This window comes from Leptodactylus fuscus, chromosome 1 (genome assembly GCF_031893055.1).
Source record: "Leptodactylus fuscus isolate aLepFus1 chromosome 1, aLepFus1.hap2, whole genome shotgun sequence".
NCBI classification, from domain to species: Eukaryota; Metazoa; Chordata; class Amphibia; order Anura; family Leptodactylidae; genus Leptodactylus; species Leptodactylus fuscus.
Window position 1 is genome coordinate 361,163,541 of NC_134265.1, and position 20,164 is coordinate 361,183,704.

The 20,164-nt window shown below is 49.2% G+C and overlaps 1 protein-coding gene across 1 annotated transcript; it reads left to right on the plus strand.

Annotated features, from left to right (window-relative positions):
- Positions 1-2,257: 2,257 nt before the first annotated feature.
- On the plus strand, positions 2,258-19,493 carry PAIP2B (poly(A) binding protein interacting protein 2B). The gene is made up of 4 exons (XM_075261844.1): positions 2,258-2,443; positions 7,414-7,565; positions 12,315-12,491; positions 18,212-19,493. Exons 2-4 carry the CDS (start codon positions 7,422-7,424, stop codon positions 18,266-18,268), a joined length of 378 nt encoding a protein of 125 aa, XP_075117945.1. The 5' UTR covers positions 2,258-2,443; positions 7,414-7,421; the 3' UTR covers positions 18,269-19,493.
- The last annotated feature ends 671 nt before the right edge of the window (positions 19,494-20,164 follow it).

Here is a 20,164-nt window from a genome sequence, read left to right on the forward strand (position 1 = left end):
ATATACAGGACGACTGGATGAAACCATGTTGTATCCCCTTACTGACAACAGTACAGGGTACGTGACCCATCTCTAAACCAATCCCCAAATAAACAGGCTCATACTATAGGAGATGCTTTTTAGGATATTGTCAATTTTTCACACAGAATTTTTCTTTACAGACATTTGGTCCCGCAGCCAGGATGGCAGCGATTTATATGGAAGCTGACAAGGGGGTGCAATTGTCTCACTGGGCTTTTGGAAACATTTATTTCTCTACTGGAAATTATTTTTTTTTAAATTATCTACGTTATAGATTTTTTGATTTTACAATTTATTCAGGGAGTCCAGGTGAAAATCTACAATCTACTTTGATGAATTTCTCCCCCTTTATTCTTCACGGAAATTCAGTTTTCAAAAAGACAAAACTTGCCAAACACAAAGTCACTGATGTGACACAATGGACATTCAGCCCAAATGTTTCTTATTTAGTACGTAGGTGTCTGGCAGATCTGTCAGTACACGGGAGCCGGGTGGGGAGACTCCGCTGATCGGCCGCCCGCGGTCATTCTTCTTTCTTTTCCCAGATTTTGTCACCAGGAGCCCATGAGGAGTGAATGCGGTCTATCAGTTTAGACAAATCTACGAATCTACCCACCTGCCGCAATGTATGGATCTGAATTTAACCCTTTAAGGACGCAGGGTAGTTTGGGCGTACATCGCTGCCTTACAACATTCACAACTTTATTTGTAGGTCATCATGGCCGCGTGACAGCGAACCCCATGTGGGATTTTTTAGTTACATTTTTGAGAGGTGGAAAAAAAACAAAAACAAAACTGAATTGAAACTTTTTTTGCATTGTTTCTACGGTGTTGTACGTGACCCGACGTCTATCGATAAAATTTCCATCAGTTTTACGTTCTGCCGCTTTTGCTAATCAAATCCCTATTAGACTTTTCCATCTTCTTTCTAGTCCATAAGGATCTGGCTTTGTGGATTTTATTCCCGTCGTGGAGTTTCTGTATTGGATTCAGGATTGGACACAGATTCCCATCGGTGCAGAGTTTGGCGCTATGTGTTCTCTGGCACGGACGGCGATACGTGAGATGGACAGTTCCGCGTTTCTAATACCGAACACTTTGGCGGTTTTTGGCTGCTCACCCCAAATTTTTGCAGTGAGGGGAAGATGAGACCCCAAAGACTATTATACCCACCCTACACCCGCCCATGCCCACATGTCCCAAACAACCAGGAGACCCCAAGGACTATTATCCCTCCAAACCCCCTCTTTGCTTTGGTAATGCCCATTGTATATTCGGTTGTGCCAATAAAGCTGTCTGTATCGCATTGTGAGATTCGCAACGTGTCGCTTTCTATGTTGCAGAAACTAAACTGGTTGTCAGTGAGCTCCTCCCCTCCCCCATACAATGGCGGACGCCGCTCTGACACGTGCGGGTGTGAATTACTCTTCTGACACTTTCCTAGGGGAGGAGATTGTTCTTGTTTGGGCCATGTCTTAGCTCTTGTCTAGGCCATGTTTGACCTCCCAGATGGCGCAGCGCCCCCTATAGGTTGTTATTCGCCATGGACACCCAGCAGATATAGAAGTGAAAGTAGAAACCGCACCAGAACTGGCTGTAGTGTGAACGTGGCCTAATATGGAGCTCTCTACACTGGCTGCGACTGTAACAAACGCTCAGCTGTGACAAGTATCAGTAAGCCCCAGGTCACCAGAGCCCTCCTAGCCGCCAGATGTAAGAGTTTTAGTATACAAGATGGCGGCCGCCAGCGTGTGACCACCATGACTCGCACACACGAGCCGCGGCCACGTGACACTGACAAGGCCTGTAAACAACACATCCGCCGGGCCCCGCGCCAGGCCGCCTTTTATAACCTTCGGGAGGAGCGAACTCCCAAACCACGCCCACTACAGGGTTTTACGCAACAAGCCCCGCCCATCCGATGAGCCTGTCTCCTAAGCCCCGCCCACACACGTCTTCTTTGCTGATTAGCCCCGCCCCACAGGCCTTTCCCGCTTGTCCATTAATTTCTAACCCCGCCTCCTGTCGTTCTTGTAGTAAAGGAGCGTGACGTAAGCGCGTAAGGAGGCGTACTAGCACCACGTGTGTACGTAAACTCCGTCTGCCTGACGCATTCTAGGTCGCGTCTCACGTTAGCCACTCCCACTCGCAGTCACGTTCTCTCAACCGCCAATCACGGGGTGGGCCTATCGATGACAGACGTCTGACACTAGCCAATCCGCTGAGCAGTGAGGCGGGACGAAGGGCGTGGCGTAGGTGCTCGCCATAGTGAACGAGGGTGATCGGTGAAGGAGGGGGCGAGAGAACGGCGCTCGTTACAGCCAGGGAGTAGGCCGCACGTACCGGAGGAGCCGCACTCAGCCCGGGGACCGGATCTGCTGCACCGAGCTTCACTGTCCGCACGCCGAGGCCCGGGCCTTAGGTGAGGGGTGTTACTAGGCCCCGGGCTCTCCTCTGCCCGCACTACCATACACATTGCCCGGCGTGGACGTGTCTCTATAGTGCGGCCTGTGCCCGGCCAACGGCCCGAGAAAGCGGAGTGAGCACAAATATGGCCGTTACCAGCTGGCACCCAGCTTTCCCAGGGATCGGGTCAGTGCTGAGAAAGCTGAGTGACCGGCAGTGTGGCGGCTACTACAGCACCCGGCTCTCCTAGGGAGTGCAGGCCGGCCTTCCTGTCTGTATCCTGGGGACACCGGGTGACAGCTGGTAGAGGCCGAGTAGTGGAGAGCACCCAGCTTTACCGGGCCCAGATAGGACAGTCCGTGTGGGGAGCAGAGGGCAGCGCAAGGGTTAATATACCCCGGGTATTTACTGGACACTGCCTGTATATAGGGGCGCCACATAGTGGTGAGGGCGAGAAGTGCAGCCTGGAGAAGTCACATGCTGGGATATCTGATAGTCCGGGACTGTGCTGGATTATAGGAGATTATCTGATAGTCCGGGACTGTGCTGGATTATAGGAGATTATCTGATAGTCTGGGACTGTGCTGGATTACAGGAGATTATCTGATAGTCCGGGACTGTGCTGGATTATAGGAGATTATCTGATAGTCTGGGACTGTGCTGGATTACAGGAGATTATCTGATAGTCTGGGACTGTGCTGGATTATAGGAGATTATTTGATAGTCCGGGACTGTGCTGGATTATAGGAGATTATCTGATAGTCTGGGACTGTGCTGGATTACAGGAGATTATCTGATAGTCCGGGACTGTGCTGGATTATAGGAGATTATCTGATAGTCTGGGACTGTGCTGGATTACAGGAGATTATCTGATAGTCTGGGACTGCTGGATTATAGGAGATTATTTGATAGTCCGGGACTGTGCTGGATTATAGGAGATTATTTGATAGTCCGGGACTGTGCTGGATTATAGGAGATTATCTGATAGTCCGGGACTGTGCTGGATTATAGGAGATTATCTGATAGTCCGGGACTGTGCTGGATTATAGGAGATTATTTGATAGTCTGGGACTGTGCTGGATTACAGGAGATTATCTGATAGTCCGGGACACTGCTGGATTACAGGAGATTATCTGATAGTCCGGGACTGTGCTGGATTATAGGAGATTATCTGATAGTCCGGGACTGTGCTGGATTACAGGAGATTATCTGATAGTCTGGGACTGTGCTGGATTACAGGAGATTATCTGATAGTCCGGGACACTGCTGTATTATAGGAGATTATCTGATAGTCCGGGACACTGCTGGATTATAGGAAATTATCTGATAGTCCGGGACTGTGCTGGATTATAGGAGATTATCTGATAGTCCGGGACTGTGCTGGATTATAGGAGATTATCTGATAGTCCGGGACTGTGCTGGATTACAGGAGATTATCTGATAGTCCGGGACTGTGCTGGATTACAGGAGATTATCTGATAGTCCGGGACACTGCTGGATTATAGGAGATTATCTGATAGTCCGGGACACTGCTGGATTATAGGAAATTATCTGATAGTCCGGGACTGTGCTGGATTACAGGAGATTATCTGATAGTCCGGGACTGTGCTGGATTACAGGAGATTATCTGATAGTCCGGGACACTGCTGGATTACAGGAGATTATCTGATAGTCCGGGACACTGCTGGATTATAGGAGATTATCTGATAGTCCGGGACTGTGCTGGATTACAGGAGATTATCTGATAGTCCGGGACTGTGCTGGATTATAGGAGATTATCTGATAGTCTGGGACTGTGCTGGATTACAGGAGATTATCTGATAGTCCGGGACTGTGCTGGATTACAGGAGATTATCTGATAGTCCGGGACACTGCTGGATTACAGGAGATTATCTGATAGTCCGGGACACTGCTGGATTACAGGAGATTATCTGATAGTCCGGGACTGTGCTGGATTATAGGAGATTATCTGATAGTCTGGGACTGTGCTGGATTATAGGAGATTATCTGATAGTCCGGGACTGTGCTGGATTATAGGAGATTATCTGAGAGTCCGGGACTGTGCTGGATTATAGGAGATTATCTGATAGTCTGGGACTGTGCTGGATTATAGGAGATTATCTGATAGTCCGGGACACTGCTGGATTATAGGAGATTATCTGATAGTCCGGGACTGTGCTGGATTATAGGAGATTATCTGATAGTCCGGGACTGTGCTGGATTATAGGAGATTATCTGATAGTCCGGGACTGTGCTGGATTATAGGAGATTATCTGATAGTCTGGGACTGTGCTGGATTATAGGAGATTATCTGATAGTCCGGGACTGTGCTGGATTATAGGAGATTATCTGAGAGTCCGGGACTGTGCTGGATTATAGGAGATTATCTGAGAGTCCGGGACTGTGCTGGATTATAGGAGATTATCTGATAGTCCGGGACACTGCTGGATTATAGAAGATTATCTGATAGTCTGGGACTGTGCTGGATTATAGGAGATTATCTGATAGTCCGGGACTGTGCTGGATTATAGGAGATTATCTGATTGTAGAACTGCACACAGTACAAAGTTTTATGGCGCCGCTTCTCTCCTGTCGTGTGCTGCCATGGCGCCGCTGCTCTCCTGTCGTGTGCTGCCATGGCGCCGCTGCTCTCCTGTCGTGTGCTGCCATGGCGCCGCTGCTCTCCTGTCGTGTGCTGCCATGGCGACGCTGCTCTCCTGTCGTGTGCTGCCATGGTGCCGCTGCACTCCTTTCTTGCAGTATTACATGTGATGGCGCCGTTGCTCTCCTCTTGCAGTACTACATGTGATGGCGCCGCTGCTCTCCTCTCTTGCAGTACTACATGTGATGGCGCCACTGCTCTCCTCTCTTGTAGTACTACATGTGATGGCGCCGCTGCTCTCCTCTCTTGCAGTACTACATGTGATGGCGCCGCTGCTCTCCTCTCTTGCAGTACTACATGTGATGGCGCCGCTGCTCTCCTTTCTTGCAGTACTACATGTGATGGCGCCGCTGCTCTCCTTTCTTGCAGTACTACATGTGATGGCGCCGCTGCTCTCCTCTCTTGCAGTATTACATGTGATGGCGCCGCTGCTCTCCTCTCTTGCAGTACTACATGTGATGGCGCCGCTGCTCTCCTCTCTTGCAGTACTACATGTGATGGCGCCGCTGCTCTCCTTTCTTGCAGCACTACATGTGATGGCGCCGCTGCTCTCCTTTCTTGCAGCACTACATGTGATGGCGCCGCTGCTCTCCTTTCTTGCAGTACTACATGTGATGGCGCCGCTGCTCTCCTTTCTTGCAGCACTACATGTGATGGCGCCGCTGCTCTCCTTTCTTGCAGCACTACATGTGATGGCGCCGCTGCTCTCCTATCTTGCAGTACTACATGTGATGGCGCCGCTGCTCTCCTTTCTTGCAGTACTACATGTGATGGCGCCGCTGCTCTCCTCTCTTGTAGTACTACATGTGATGGCGCCGCTGCTCTCCTCTCTTGTAGTACTACATGTGATGGCGCCGCTGCTCTCCTCTCTTGCAGTATTACATGTGATGGCGCCGCTGCTCTCCTCTCTTGTAGTACTACATGTGATGGCGCCGCTGCTCTCCTCTCGCAGTACTACATGTGATGGCGCCGTTGCTCTCCTCTTGCAGTACTACATGTGATGGCGCCGCTGCTCTCCTCTCTTGTAGTACTACATGTGATGGCGCCGCTGCTCTCCTCTCGCAGTACTACATGTGATGGCGCCGTTGCTCTCCTCTTGCAGTACTACATGTGATGGCGCCGCTGCTCTCCTCTCTCGCAGTACTACATGTGATGGCGCCGCTGCTCTCCTATCTTGCAGTATTACATGTGATGGCGCCGCTGCTCTCCTCTCTTGTAGTACTACATGTGATGGCGCCGCTGCTCTCCTCTCTTGCAGTATTACATGTGATGGCGCCGCTGCTCTCCTCTCTTGCAGCACTACATGTGATGGCGCCGCTGCTCTCCTCTCTTGCAGCACTACATGTGATGGCGCCGCTGCTCTCCTCTCTTGCAGTACTACATGTGATGGCGCCGCTGCTCTCCTCTCTTGCAGTATTACATGTGATGGCGCCGCTGCTCTCCTCTCTTGCAGTACTACATGTGATGGCGCCGCTGCTCTCCTGTCTTGCAGTATTACATGTGATGGCGCCGCTGCTCTCCTCTCTTTTAGCACTACATGTGATGGCGCCGCTGCTCTCCTCTCTTTTAGCACTACATGTGATGGCGCCGCTGCTCTCCTCTCTTTTAGCACTACATGTGATGGCGCCGCTGCTCTCCTCTCTTTTAGCACTACATGTGATGGCGCCGCTGCTCTCCTTTCTTGCAGTACTACATGTGATGGCGCCGCTGCTCTCCTCTCTTGCAGTACTACATGTGATGGCGCCGCTGCTCTCCTCTCTTGCAGCACTACATGTGATGGCGCCGCTGCTCTCCTCTCTTGCAGCACTACATGTGATGACGCCGCTGCTCTCCTGTCGTGTGCCGCCATGGCGCCGCTGCTCTGGCTTCCTGTACTGTATACACTGTATATAGCGCCCCTGGTGTACATGACCTCAGTCTGTGCAGTCACTGATACCTAATCCTCCGGGGCGCCCCCTGGTGGTTGTACATAGATTGTATTGTGTATACGTACTGCTGCATTCCAGTAAAGGGTTACTCAGACCTGTGAGGTCACATGACCAGTGAGGAGTAACCCTTTATGTGCTCACCGTACAGGTAGTCACATGACCAGCCCCTCAGTCAGGGACGTTGCGCTTCTCTCCTCGTCGCCATCTCGCCAGGTTTTTAGAGTCTTCCCGTTGTTGCCAGTACTTGGCTGTGTAAGCTCAGACATGGCGGACACATGTTACGTGTTGTCACTCGGCTTTCCTGAGCTCCTGAATGACGTGTGTGCGGGGGAAGTATTTTGTACCGCGCTGTGCCGCGGCCGTTTCGCACTGACATTGCGACTTCTCTTCCTCCAGATACCGCCATGATGAACGGATCAAATATTGGGAATTCGTCGTCCAACAATAAGTCCAAGGACGAGCAGGTGGTGAACGGGCACGACGAGAACGAGAACAACCCGTTCGCTGAGTACATGTGGATGGAGAACGAGGAGGACTTCAACAGGCAGGCGAGTGGTGGGAGAGTGTCAGTATGGAGGCTTATACCCTATAAGGGGAGGGATAGTGTCAGTATGGAGGCTTATACCCTATAAGAGGGGGATAGTGTCAGTATGGAGGCTTATACCCTATAAGGGGAGGGATAGTGTCAGTATGGAGGCTTATACCCTATAAGGGGGGGATAGTGTCAGTATGGAGGCTTGTACCCTATAAGGGGGGGGGGGGGATAGTGTCAGTATGGAGGCTTGTACCCCATAAGGGGGGGATAGTGTCAGTATGGAGGCTTATACCCTATAAGGGGGGGATAGTGTCAGTATGGAGGCTTATACCCCATAAGGGGGGGATAGTGTCAGTATGGAGGCTTATACCCTATAAGGGGGGGGATAGTGTCAGTATGGAGGCTTGTACCCTATAAGGGGGGGGGGGGATAGTGTCAGTATGGAGGCTTATACCCTATAAGGGGGGGGGGGGGATAGTGTCAGTATGGAGGCTTATACCCTATATGGGGGGGGGGGATAGTGTCAGTATGGAGGCTTATACCCTATAAGGGGGGGATAGTGTCAGTATGGAGGCTTATACCCTATAAGGGGGGGATAGTGTCAGTATGGAGGCTTGTACCCTATAAGGGGGGGGGGGGATAGTGTCAGTATGGAGGCTTATACCCTATAAGGGGGGGGGGGGGATAGTGTCAGTATGGAGGCTTATACCCTATAAGGGGGGATAGTGTCAGTATGGAGGCTTATACCCTATAAGGGGGGGGGGATAGTGTCAGTATGGAGGCTTATACCCTATAAGGGGGGATAGTGTCAGTATGGAGGCTTATACCCTATAAGGGGGGGATAGTGTCAGTATGGAGGCTTATACCCTATAAGGGGGGGGATAGTGTCAGTATGGAGGCTTATACCCTATAAGGGGGGGGGGATAGTGTCAGTATGGAGGCTTATACCCTATAAGGGGGGATAGTGTCAGTATGGAGGCTTATACCCTATAAGGGGGGGGATAGTGTCAGTATGGAGGCTTATACCCTATAAGGGGGGGATAGTGTCAGTATGGAGGCTTATACCCTATAAGGGGAGGGATAGTGTCAGTATGGAGGCTTATACCCTATATGGGGGGGGGATAGTGTCAGTATGGAGGCTTATACCCTATATGGGGGGGGGATAGTGTCAGTATGGAGGCTTATACCCTATATGGGGGGGGATAGTGTCAGTATGGAGGCTTATACCCTATAAGGGGGGGGATAGTGTCAGTATGGAGGCTTATACCCTATAAGGGGGGGGATAGTGTCAGTATGGAGGCTTATACCCTATAAGGGGGGGGATAGTGTCAGTATGGAGGCTTATACCCTATAAGGGGGGGGATAGTGTCAGTATGGAGGCTTATACCCTATAAGGGGGGGGGGATAGTGTCAGTATGGAGGCTTATACCCTATAAGGGGGGGGATAGTGTCAGTATGGAGGCTTATACCCTATAAGGGGGGGGATAGTGTCAGTATGGAGGCTTATACCCTATAAGGGGGGGGGGATAGTGTCAGTATGGAGGCTTATACCCTATAAGGGGGGGATAGTGTCAGTATGGAGGCTTATACCCTATAAGGGGGGGGGGGATAGTGTCAGTATGGAGGCTTATACCCTATAAGGGGGGGATAGTGTCAGTATGGAGGCTTATACCCTATAAGGGGGGGGGGGATAGTGTCAGTATGGAGGCTTATACCCTATAAGGGGGGGGATAGTGTCAGTATGGAGGCTTATACCCTATAAGGGGGGGATAGTGTCAGTATGGAGGCTTATACCCTATAAGGGGGGGGGGGATAGTGTCAGTATGGAGGCTTATACCCTATAAGGGGGGGGGGATAGTGTCAGTATGGAGGCTTATACCCTATAAGGGGGGATAGTGTCAGTATGGAGGCTTATACCCTATATGGGGGGGATAGTGTCAGTATGGAGACTTATACCCTATAAGGGGGGATAGTGTCAGTATGGAGGCTTATACCCTATAAGGGGGGGGATAGTGTCAGTATGGAGGCTTATACCCTATAAGGGGGGGGATAGTGTCAGTATGGAGGCTTATACCCTATAAGGGGGGGGATAGTGTCAGTATGGAGGCTTATACCCTATAAGGGGGATAGTGTCAGTATGGAGGCTTATACCCTATAAGGGGGGATAGTGTCAGTATGGAGGCTTATACCCTATAAGGGGGGGGATAGTGTCAGTATGGAGGCTTATACCCTATAGGGGGGGGGGGGATAGTGTCAGTATGGAGGCTTATACCCTATAAGGGGGGATAGTGTCAGTATGGAGGCTTATACCCTATAAGGGGGGGATAGTGTCAGTATGGAGGCTTATACCCTATAAAGGGGGGGGATAGTGTCAGTATGGAGGCTTATACCCTATAAGGGGGGATAGTGTCAGTATGGAGGCTTATACCCTATAAGGGGGGGGGGGATAGTGTCAGTATGGAGGCTTATACCCTATAAGGGGGATAGTGTCAGTATGGAGGCTTATACCCTATAAGGGGGGATAGTGTCAGTATGGAGGCTTATACCCTATAAGGGGGGGATAGTGTCAGTATGGAGGCTTATACCCTATAAGGGGGGGATAGTGTCAGTATGGAGGCTTATACCCTATAAGGGGGGGATAGTGTCAGTATGGAGGCTTATACCCTATAAGGGGGGGGGGGGGATAGTGTCAGTATGGAGGCTTATACCCTATAAGGGGGGGATAGTGTCAGTATGGAGGCTTGTACCCTATAAGGGGGGGGGGGGGATAGTGTCAGTATGGAGGCTTATACCCTATAAGGGGGGGATAGTGTCAGTATGGAGGCTTATACCCTATAAGGAGGGGGGGGGATAGTGTCAGTATGGAGGCTTATACCCTATAAGGGGGGGGGGGGATAGTGTCAGTATGGAGGCTTATACCCTATATGGGGGGGATAGTGTCAGTATGGAGGCTTATACCCTATGTGAAGTAAGGGGGGGGGGTGTTTGCAGGGTCGTATCTCTGGGACCGATCACTGGGATCCCAAATATTCATATGGCTGGTGCAGGAGAGCAGTCCTAGAAGTCACTCGGAGAATTCAGGGGAAGGTTTGGGGTCCCCTGTCCTGAGGGGGGGGGGGCAGTATTAATAATGGATACAGATCACATTGATCCACAGGATGGGTCGTCATATCTGGTGGGGGTCCGACCCCAGGACCTTGTACTGATCAGCTCCTTCACCTGCATCTGTTAGCACCCACCACTATAGTGTCAGGGGCTGTGTGGTGTGGGTGGGGCCCCTTGTGGTGTGGGTGGGGGGCCCCTTGTGGTGTGGGTGGGGGGCCCCTTGTGGTGTGGGTGGGGGGCCCCGTGTTGGTGAGGGCCCCTTGTGGTGTGGGTGGGGGCCCCATGTGGTGTGGGTGGGGGGCCCGCTTGTGGTGTGGGTGGGGGGCCCGCTTGTGGTGTGGGTGGGGGGCCCGCTTGTGGTGTGGGTGGTGGGCCCCGCTTGTGGTGTGGGTGGTGGGCCCCGCTTGTGGTGTGGGTGGTGGGCCCCGCTTGTGGTGTGGGTGGTGGGCCCCATGTGGTGTGGGTGGTGGGCCCCGCTTGTGGTGTGGGTGGTGGGCCCCGCTTGTGGTGTGGGTGGTGGGCCCCGCTTGTGGTGTGGGTGGTGGGCCCCGCTTGTGGTGTGGGTGGTGGGCCCCGCTTGTGGTGTGGGTGGTGGGCCCCGCTTGTGGTGTGGGTGGTGGGCCCCGCTTGTGGTGTGGGTGGTGGGCCCCGCTTGTGGTGTGGGTGGTGGGCCCCGCTTGTGGTGTGGGTGGTGGGCCCCGCTTGTGGTGTGGGTGGTGGGCCCCGCTTGTGGTGTGGGTGGTGGGCCCCGCTTGTGGTGTGGGTGGTGGGCCCCGCTTGTGGTGTGGGTGGTGGGCCCCGCTTGTGGTGTGGGTGGTGGGCCCCGCTTGTGGTGTGGGTGGTGGGCCCCGCTTGTGGTGTGGGTGGTGGGCCCCGCTTGTGGTGTGGGTGGTGGGCCCCGCTTGTGGTGTGGGTGGTGGGCCCCGCTTGTGGTGTGGGTGGTGGGCCCCGCTTGTGGTGTGGGTGGTGGGCCCCGCTTGTGGTGTGGGTGGTGGGCCCCGCTTGTGGTGTGGGTGGTGGGCCCCGCTTGTGGTGTGGGTGGTGGGCCCCGCTTGTGGTGTGGGTGGTGGGCCCCGCTTGTGGTGTGGGTGGTGGGCCCCGCTTGTGGTGTGGGTGGTGGGCCCCGCTTGTGGTGTGGGTGGTGGGCCCCGCTTGTGGTGTGGGTGGGGGGCCCGCTTGTGGTGTGGGTGGGGGGCCCGCTTGTGGTGTGGGTGGGGGGCCCGCTTGTGGTGTGGGTGGTGGGCCCCGCTTGTGGTGTGGGTGGTGGGCCCCGCTTGTGGTGTGGGTGGTGGGCCCCGCTTGTGGTGTGGGTGGTGGGCCCCGCTTGTGGTGTGGGTGGTGGGCCCGCTTGTGGTGTGGGTGGTGGGCCCCATGTGGTGTGGGTGGTGGGCCCCATGTGGTGTGGGTGGGGGGCCCGCTTGTGGTGTGGGTGGTGGGCCCCGCTTGTGGTGTGGGTGGTGGGCCCCGCTTGTGGTGTGGGTGTGGGCCCCTTGTGGTGTGGGTGGAGCTATACACTGCATTACCATCACGTATGTGTAATGGGTGGGGTCTGCTCCTTGCTGGGGTGTTGTGCGGTGTTGCGACCCCTCTGATTCTAATCCCTTCTACCTCCGCGCTACTATAATGTTCGTCTGTGGGTTTGTCGCCCCCTATCTAGGTGGAGGAGGAATTACAGGAGCAGGAGTTTCTGGACCGCTGTTTCCAGGAGATGTTGGACGAGGAGGATCAGGATTGGTTCATCCCATCACGTGACTTGCCGCAGGGGGTGGGGCAGTTGCAGCAGCAGTTAAATGGTCTCACAGTCAATGACGCGCACAGTTCAGAGGACATCTTGGTAAGTCTGTGCTCCTTGTCTGGGAGACCTCAGTGACCGCCCTAAGACGTCTCCAGCTTCTTCGTGGCCTTATATCTTGGGACAGTGACATGTTAGAAGGTCTGGGGGTGTCTCATATGCAGCCCCCTCCCCTAAACACCAGTGATCTGCCTCAGCGCTTCATGGCAGGGACGGTGCACGGGCTGCAGGGCTTAGTCTTATGTCACTCCTAACGTTTCGAGGCTTTCCGGTTCATGGCACTGTCCTGACTATTCGTTCGACCCCCCCTTTGTTTATCCTCTGGGTGTACCAGGCCCCCGTGTGTAAACAAAACCCTGAAGAGTACCAGATTTTTTTTTTTTTTTTTTTTTTGGTGTCTCCTCTGTTGAGGTTCTAAGAGCGCCAAGGCTGTACCAAAAGTTATCATTCATGGTGCAGGTGGTGTAACCAGAAGAACCAGATATCAGAACTGTGTACAGACAAGTCAGTGCCGGAAGTGCAACGTCACAGATTATAGTATAAAGCTGCAAAGGCGGGGAACGTCTAATCCAACCCTACAGTATTCACCCAGAGGAAGTGTGCATACATTACTGATCCCGAGTTATATCCTGTATTGTACTCCAGAGCTGCGCTCACTATTCTGCTGGTGCAGTCACTGTGTACATACATGACATTACTTATCCTGTATTATACTCCAGAGCTGCGCTCACTATTCTGCTGGTACAGTCACTGTGTACATACATGACATTACTTATCCTGTATTATACTCCAGAGCTGCGCTCACTATTCTGCTGGTACAGTCACTGTGTACATACATTACATTACTTATCCTGTATTATACTCCAGAGCTGCGCTCACTATTCTGCTGGTACAGTCACTGTGTACATACAGTCCTATGAAAAAGTTTGGGCACCCCTATTAATCTTAATCATTTTTTGTTCTAAATATTTTGGTGTTTGCAACAGCCATTTCAGTTTGATATATCTAATAACTGATGGACACAGTAATATTTCAGGATTGAAATGAGGTTTATTGTACTAACAGAAAATGTGCAATATGCATTAAACCAAAATTTGACCGGTGCAAAAGTATGGGCACCCTTATCATTTTATTGATTTGAATTCCCCTAACTACTTTTTACTGACTTACTGAAGCACAAAATTGGTTTTGTAACCTCAGTGAGCTTTGAACTTCATAGCCAGGTGTATCCAATCATGAGAAAAGGTATTTAAGGTGGCCAATTGCAAGTTGATCTCCTATTTGAATCTCCTCTGAAGAGTGGCATCATGGGCTACTCAAAACAACTCTCAAATGATCTGAAAACAAAGATTGTTCAACATAGTTGTTCAGGGGAAGGATACAAAAAGTTGTCTCAGAGATTTAACCTGTCAGTTTCCACTGTGAGGAACATAGTAAGGAAATGGAAGACCACAGGGACAGTTCTTGTTAAGCCCAGAAGTGGCAGGCCAAGAAAAATATCAGAAAGGCAGAGAAGAAGAATGGTGAGAACAGTCAAGGACAATCCACAGACCACCTCCAAAGAGCTGCAGCATCATCTTGCTGCAGATGGTGTCACTGTGCATCGGTCAACTATACAGCACACTTTGCACAAGGAGAAGCTGTATGGGAGAGTGATGAGAAAGAAGCCGTTTCTGCACGTACGCCACAAATAGAGTTGCCTGAGGTATGAAAAAGCACATTTGGACAAGGCAGCTTCATTTTGGAAACAAAAATTGAGTTGTTTGGTTATAAAAAAAGGCGTTATGCATGGCGTCCAAAAAGAAACAGCATTCCAAGAAAAACACATGCTACCCACTGTAAGATTTGGTGGAGGTTCCATCATGCTTTGGGGCTGTGTGGCCAATGCCGGCACCGGGAATCTTGTTAAAGTTGAGGGTCGCATGGATTCCACTCAGTATCAGCAGATTCTTGAGAATAATGTTCAAGAATCAGTGACGAAGTTGAAGTTACGCCGGGGATGGATATTTCAGCAAGACAATGATCCAAAACACCGCTCCAAATCCTCAGGCATTCATGCAGAGGAACAATTACAATGTTCTGGAATGGCCATCCCAGTCCCCAGACCTGAATATCATTGAACATCTGTGGGATGATTTGAAGCGGGCTGTCCATGCTCGGCGACCATCTAACTTAACTGAACTTGAATTGTTTGTCCAAAATACCTTTATCCAGGATCCAGGAACTGATTAAAAGCTACAGGAAGCGACTAGAGGCTGTTATCTTTGCAAAAGGAGGATCTACTAAATATTAATGTCACTTTTCTGTTGAGGTGCCCATACTTTTGCACCGGTCAAATTTTGGTTTAATGCATATTGCACATTTTCTGTTAGTACAATAAACCTCATTTCAATCCTGAAATATTACTGTGTCCATCAGTTATTAGATATATCAAACTGAAATGGCTGCTGCAAACACCAAAATATTTAGAACTAAAAATGATTAAGATTAATAGGGGTGCACAAACTTTTTCATAGGACTGTACATTACATTACTTATCCTGTATTATACTCCAGAGCTGCGCTCACTATTCTGCTGGTACAGTCACTGTGTACATACATTACATTACTTATCCTGTATTATACTCCAGAGCTGCGCTCACTATTCTGCTGGTACAGTCACTGTGTACATACATTACATTACTTATCCTGTTTTATACTCCAGAGCTGCACTCACTATTCTGCTGGTACAGTCACTGTGTACATACATTACATTACTTATCTTGTTTTATACTCCAGAGCTGCGCTCACTATTCTGCTGGTGCAGTCACTGTGTACATACATTACTTATCCTGTATTATACTCCAGAGCTGCGCTCACTATTCTGCTGGTGTAGTCACTGTGTACATACATTACATTACTTATCCTGTATTATACTCCAGAGCTGCGCTCACTATTCTGCTAGTGCAGTCACTGTGTACATACATTACATTACTTATCCTGTATTATACTCCAGAGCTGCGCTCACTATTCTGCTGGTACAGTCACTGTGTACATACATGACATTACTTATCCTGTATTATACTCCAGAGCTGCGCTCACTATTCTGCTGGTGCAGTCACTGTGTACATACATGACATTACTTATCCTGTATTATACTCCAGAGCTGCGCTCACTATTCTGCTAGTGCAGTCACTGTGTACATACATTACATTACTTATCCTGTATTATACTCCAGAGCTGCGCTCACTATTCTGCTGGTACAGTCACTGTGTACATACATTACATTACTTATCCTGTATTATACTCCAGAGCTGCGCTCACTATTCTGCTAGTGCAGTCACTGTGTACATACATTACATTACTTATCCTGTATTATACTCCAGAGCTGCGCTCACTATTCTGCTGGTACAGTCACTGTGTACATACATGACATTACTTATCCTGTATTATACTCCAGAGCTGCGCTCACTATTCTGCTGGTGCAGTCACTGTGTACATTACATTACTTATCCTGTATTATACTCCAGAGCTGCACTCACTATTCTGCTGGTGCAGTCACTGTGTACATACATTACATTACTTATCCTGTATTATACTCCAGAGCTGCGCTCACTATTCTGCTGGTGCAGTCACTGTGTACATACAATTCTGCTGGTGCAGTCACTGTGTACATACATTACATTACTTATCCTGTATTATACTCCAGAGCTGCGCTCACTATTCTGCTGGTACAGTCACGGTGTACATACATTACATTACTTATCCTGTATTATACTCCAGAGCTGCGCTCACTATTCTGCTGGTACAGTCACTGTGTACATACATTACATTACTTGTCCTGTATTATACTCCAGAGCTGCGCTCACTATTCTGCTGGTACAGTCACTGTGTACATACATTATTTATCCTGTATTATACTCCAGAGCTGCGCTCACTATTCTGCTGGTACAGTCACTGTGTACATACATTACATTACTTGTCCTGTATTATACTCCAGAGCTGCGCTCACTATTCTGCCGGTGCAGTCACTGTGTACATACATTACATTACTTATCCTGTATTATACTCCAGAGCTGCACTCACTATTCTGCTGGTGCAGTCACTGTGTAATACATTACATTACTTATCCTGTATTATACTCCAGAGCTGCGCTCACTATTCTGCTGGTACAGTCACTGTGTACATACATTATATTACTTATCCTGTATTATACTCCAGAGCTGCGCTCACTATTCTGCTGGTACAGTCACTGTGTACATACATGACATTACTTATCCTGTATTATACTCCAGAGCTGCGCTCACTATTCTGCTGGTGCAGTCACTGTGTACATTACATTACTTATCCTGTATTATACTCCAGAGCTGCACTCACTATTCTGCTGGTGCAGTCACTGTGTACATACATTACATTACTTATCCTGTATTATACTCCAGAGCTGCGCTCACTATTCTGCTGGTACAGTCACTGTGTACATACATTACATTACTTATCCTGTATTATACTCCAGAGCTGCGCTCACTATTCTGCTGGTGCAGTCACTGTGTACATACATTACATTACTTATCCTGTATTATACTCCAGAGCTGCGCTCACTATTCTGCTGGTACAGTCACGGTGTACATACATTACATTACTTATCCTGTATTATACTCCAGAGCTGCGCTCACTATTCTGCTGGTACAGTCACTGTGTACATACATTACATTACTTATCCTGTATTATACTCCAGAGCTGCGCTCACTATTCTGCTGGTACAGTCACTGTGTACATACATTATTTATCCTGTATTATACTCCAGAGCTGCGCTCACTATTCTGCTGGTACAGTCACTGTGTACATACATTACATTACTTGTCCTGTATTATACTCCAGAGCTGCGCTCACTATTCTGCCGGTGCAGTCACTGTGTACATACATTACATTACTTATCCTGTATTATACTCCAGAGCTGCACTCACTATTCTGCTGGTGCAGTCACGGTGTACATACATTACATTACTTATCCTGTATTATACTCCAGAGCTGCGCTCACTATTCTGCTGGTACAGTCACGGTGTACATACATTACATTACTTATCCTGTATTATACTCCAGAGCTGCGCTCACTATTCTGCTGGTACAGTCACTGTGTACATACATTACATTACTTATCCTGTATTATACTCCAGAGCTGCGCTCACTATTCTGCTGGTACAGTCACTGTGTACATACATTACATTACTTGTCCTGTATTATACTCCAGAGCTGCGCTCACTATTCTGCTGGTACAGTCACTGTGTACATACATTATTTATCCTGTATTATACTCCAGAGCTGCGCTCACTATTCTGCTGGTACAGTCACTGTGTACATACATTACATTACTTGTCCTGTATTATACTCCAGAGCTGCGCTCACTATTCTGCCGGTGCAGTCACTGTGTACATACATTACATTACTTATCCTGTATTATACTCCAGAGCTGCACTCACTATTCTGCTGGTGCAGTCACTGTGTACATACATTACATTACTTATCCTGTATTATACTCCAGAGCTGCGCTCACTATTCTGCTGGTACAGTCACTGTGTACATACATTACATTACTTGTCCTGTATTATACTCCAGAGCTGTGCTCACTATTCTGCTGGTACAGTCACTGTGTACATACATTACATTACTTATCCTGTATTATACTCCAGAGCTGCACTCGTTAGAGCTTCATGTGTATAACTGTTGTTCGGACACCTAAGAATAAATGGAACTTTCTGAACTTTCTATTTTTTGTTTCTGTTTCAGAGCAAAAGCAACCTGAACCCTGACGCGAAGGAGTTTGTCCCAGGAGTGAAGTATTGAACATTTACATTCAACTTTTTAAAATCAAAACAAACAAAAAAAAAGACAAAAAAGACTGTTTTCCTTAATCTTCAGGACAAAGCTGCACAAAAAAAAAAAAAGCTGGGGGGAGGGGGATTATTTGGGAGGCGGTGACTAGTGATGCTAGAGCTCGACACTGTGACTCGAGTCCCTTCTATGTGGGAATGTTCTTCAGGCGTCTTCATTCCCTCCCCTCTTGCGGCATCTATCTTGGTGGTTTACCGGTCGGACTTAAGTTTTTTCTTTTATTTTTATTTTTCTTCCTCTTTATGAGTGTGGTGCGGACGTCACCAAAATACCACCGAGCGACATGGAAGTTCCCAAAAACCTAAAGCTTTCTCCCCCCCTCCCTCCCCGATCCTCCATCCCAGGAGACGATGCAGCCACATTGGACCTAGGCCAGTGTGCGGAGGGTTTGTCACCGCGTGTCCTGCATCCGAGTACGATTTGGGGGACGTTCATTTCAGTGCCATTTCAAGGTCACATCAGCTTGAGGTGCAAGAGGGGTTTTTTTTGTTTACTTTTTCTTTTTGGTCGTCGACTTCTTCTGCTTTCAGCTTTACTCAGGATAACAGGTGTTCCTGACTGGGCGTGTTCTTGTTTTCAGTGTTCAGCGACCCTGGGTCACGTTCTTCTCATCATGGGGGGGATCCGCTTGCATTGTGGACATTGTTACATTACGTTCCCTCCCCGTCATCGCCGCCACCGTTTTGCCTATTCATTGCAATTATGCTGTGATTTCTCAAAAAAAAAAAAAAAAAAAATTAAGAAACACTAAGCTCTACGTCTTGGCTGATTCTGAATGATGTTACAGGGCCCCCCTAGTGTAGGGGGGCCTCCAATTCCAACATGGCTGTGCCACGTTGAAACCATCAGTCAGAGCCATTCCTGTTGTCAACAAGCAAGAACTCTGGCTCGTGTCTTCTCTCCTTTGCCCACATTATTGATGATGTCATTTGAGCTTTCCATGATCCAGGCTTAGGTATCACTAGTAAAAACATGGCTTGCAGGGCGTCCCTTTAACAGTCGGTGCAGGGGTCCGTCCCCTTCCACGCCGTAGCCTCTTATCTGCAATGATTGTAATGCACAGAGACCATTGAATAAGCTATACGTCAGCTCTGCCTCTGGGGGTCGCATTGTTTTTATGATGTGATATGGAAAGCCGCAGACAGAAAAAAAAAGAAAAAGCAAAAAAAAAAATAAAGCCGCCTGATCATTGTATGCGTCTGGTGCTTGGTGTTCGGCTCCGCTGCGTTACAAGTGTCACCTGATAGGAAGCCGAGGGCGCTCTGTTGTGTTACTTAGATCTTCATCTTTCAGGAACTGACCAAATTCAGGCCACAGACGTTATCTCTGCTGGGCAGCTGCGGTGGAGGAACAACTCTCTGTGTTCCCGGTTAGGCCTGATGGGGGTTGTAGGTCCGTCACACGTGGTGCTATTATTTCCAATTCAGAGAGTACGCACTACGTGTAGAAACAGGGACTTACTGCCACATTACAGCCATCCAGTAATAAAAAAAAATCATTACACTAATCCACATTTTACAAAAAGTGGGTAAACACAAAAGAAAAGCAACATTGAGATCGATGTCTCCGAAAATACCTAAATAAATCTTAGAGATTACAGAGCAGATTACTAAAATTTCCCCAAAATTATAGCTATGAAAAATTACAGAATGTCCTGCAAAAACTGAGCCCTCATAGAGCTCCATGTCCAAACTGCATGTTCTCAGTTTCATCCCTTTTAATACTCCCCCGCTTCCCAATACAGATTAAGTTGTCATTAGAAAGCGCAGCTTGTCCCAGAAAAAACAAGCCCCTTGTGAGTGGAAATTTAGTGTAAAAAAAATAATAAAAAGTCCCAGGTGTTAGAAG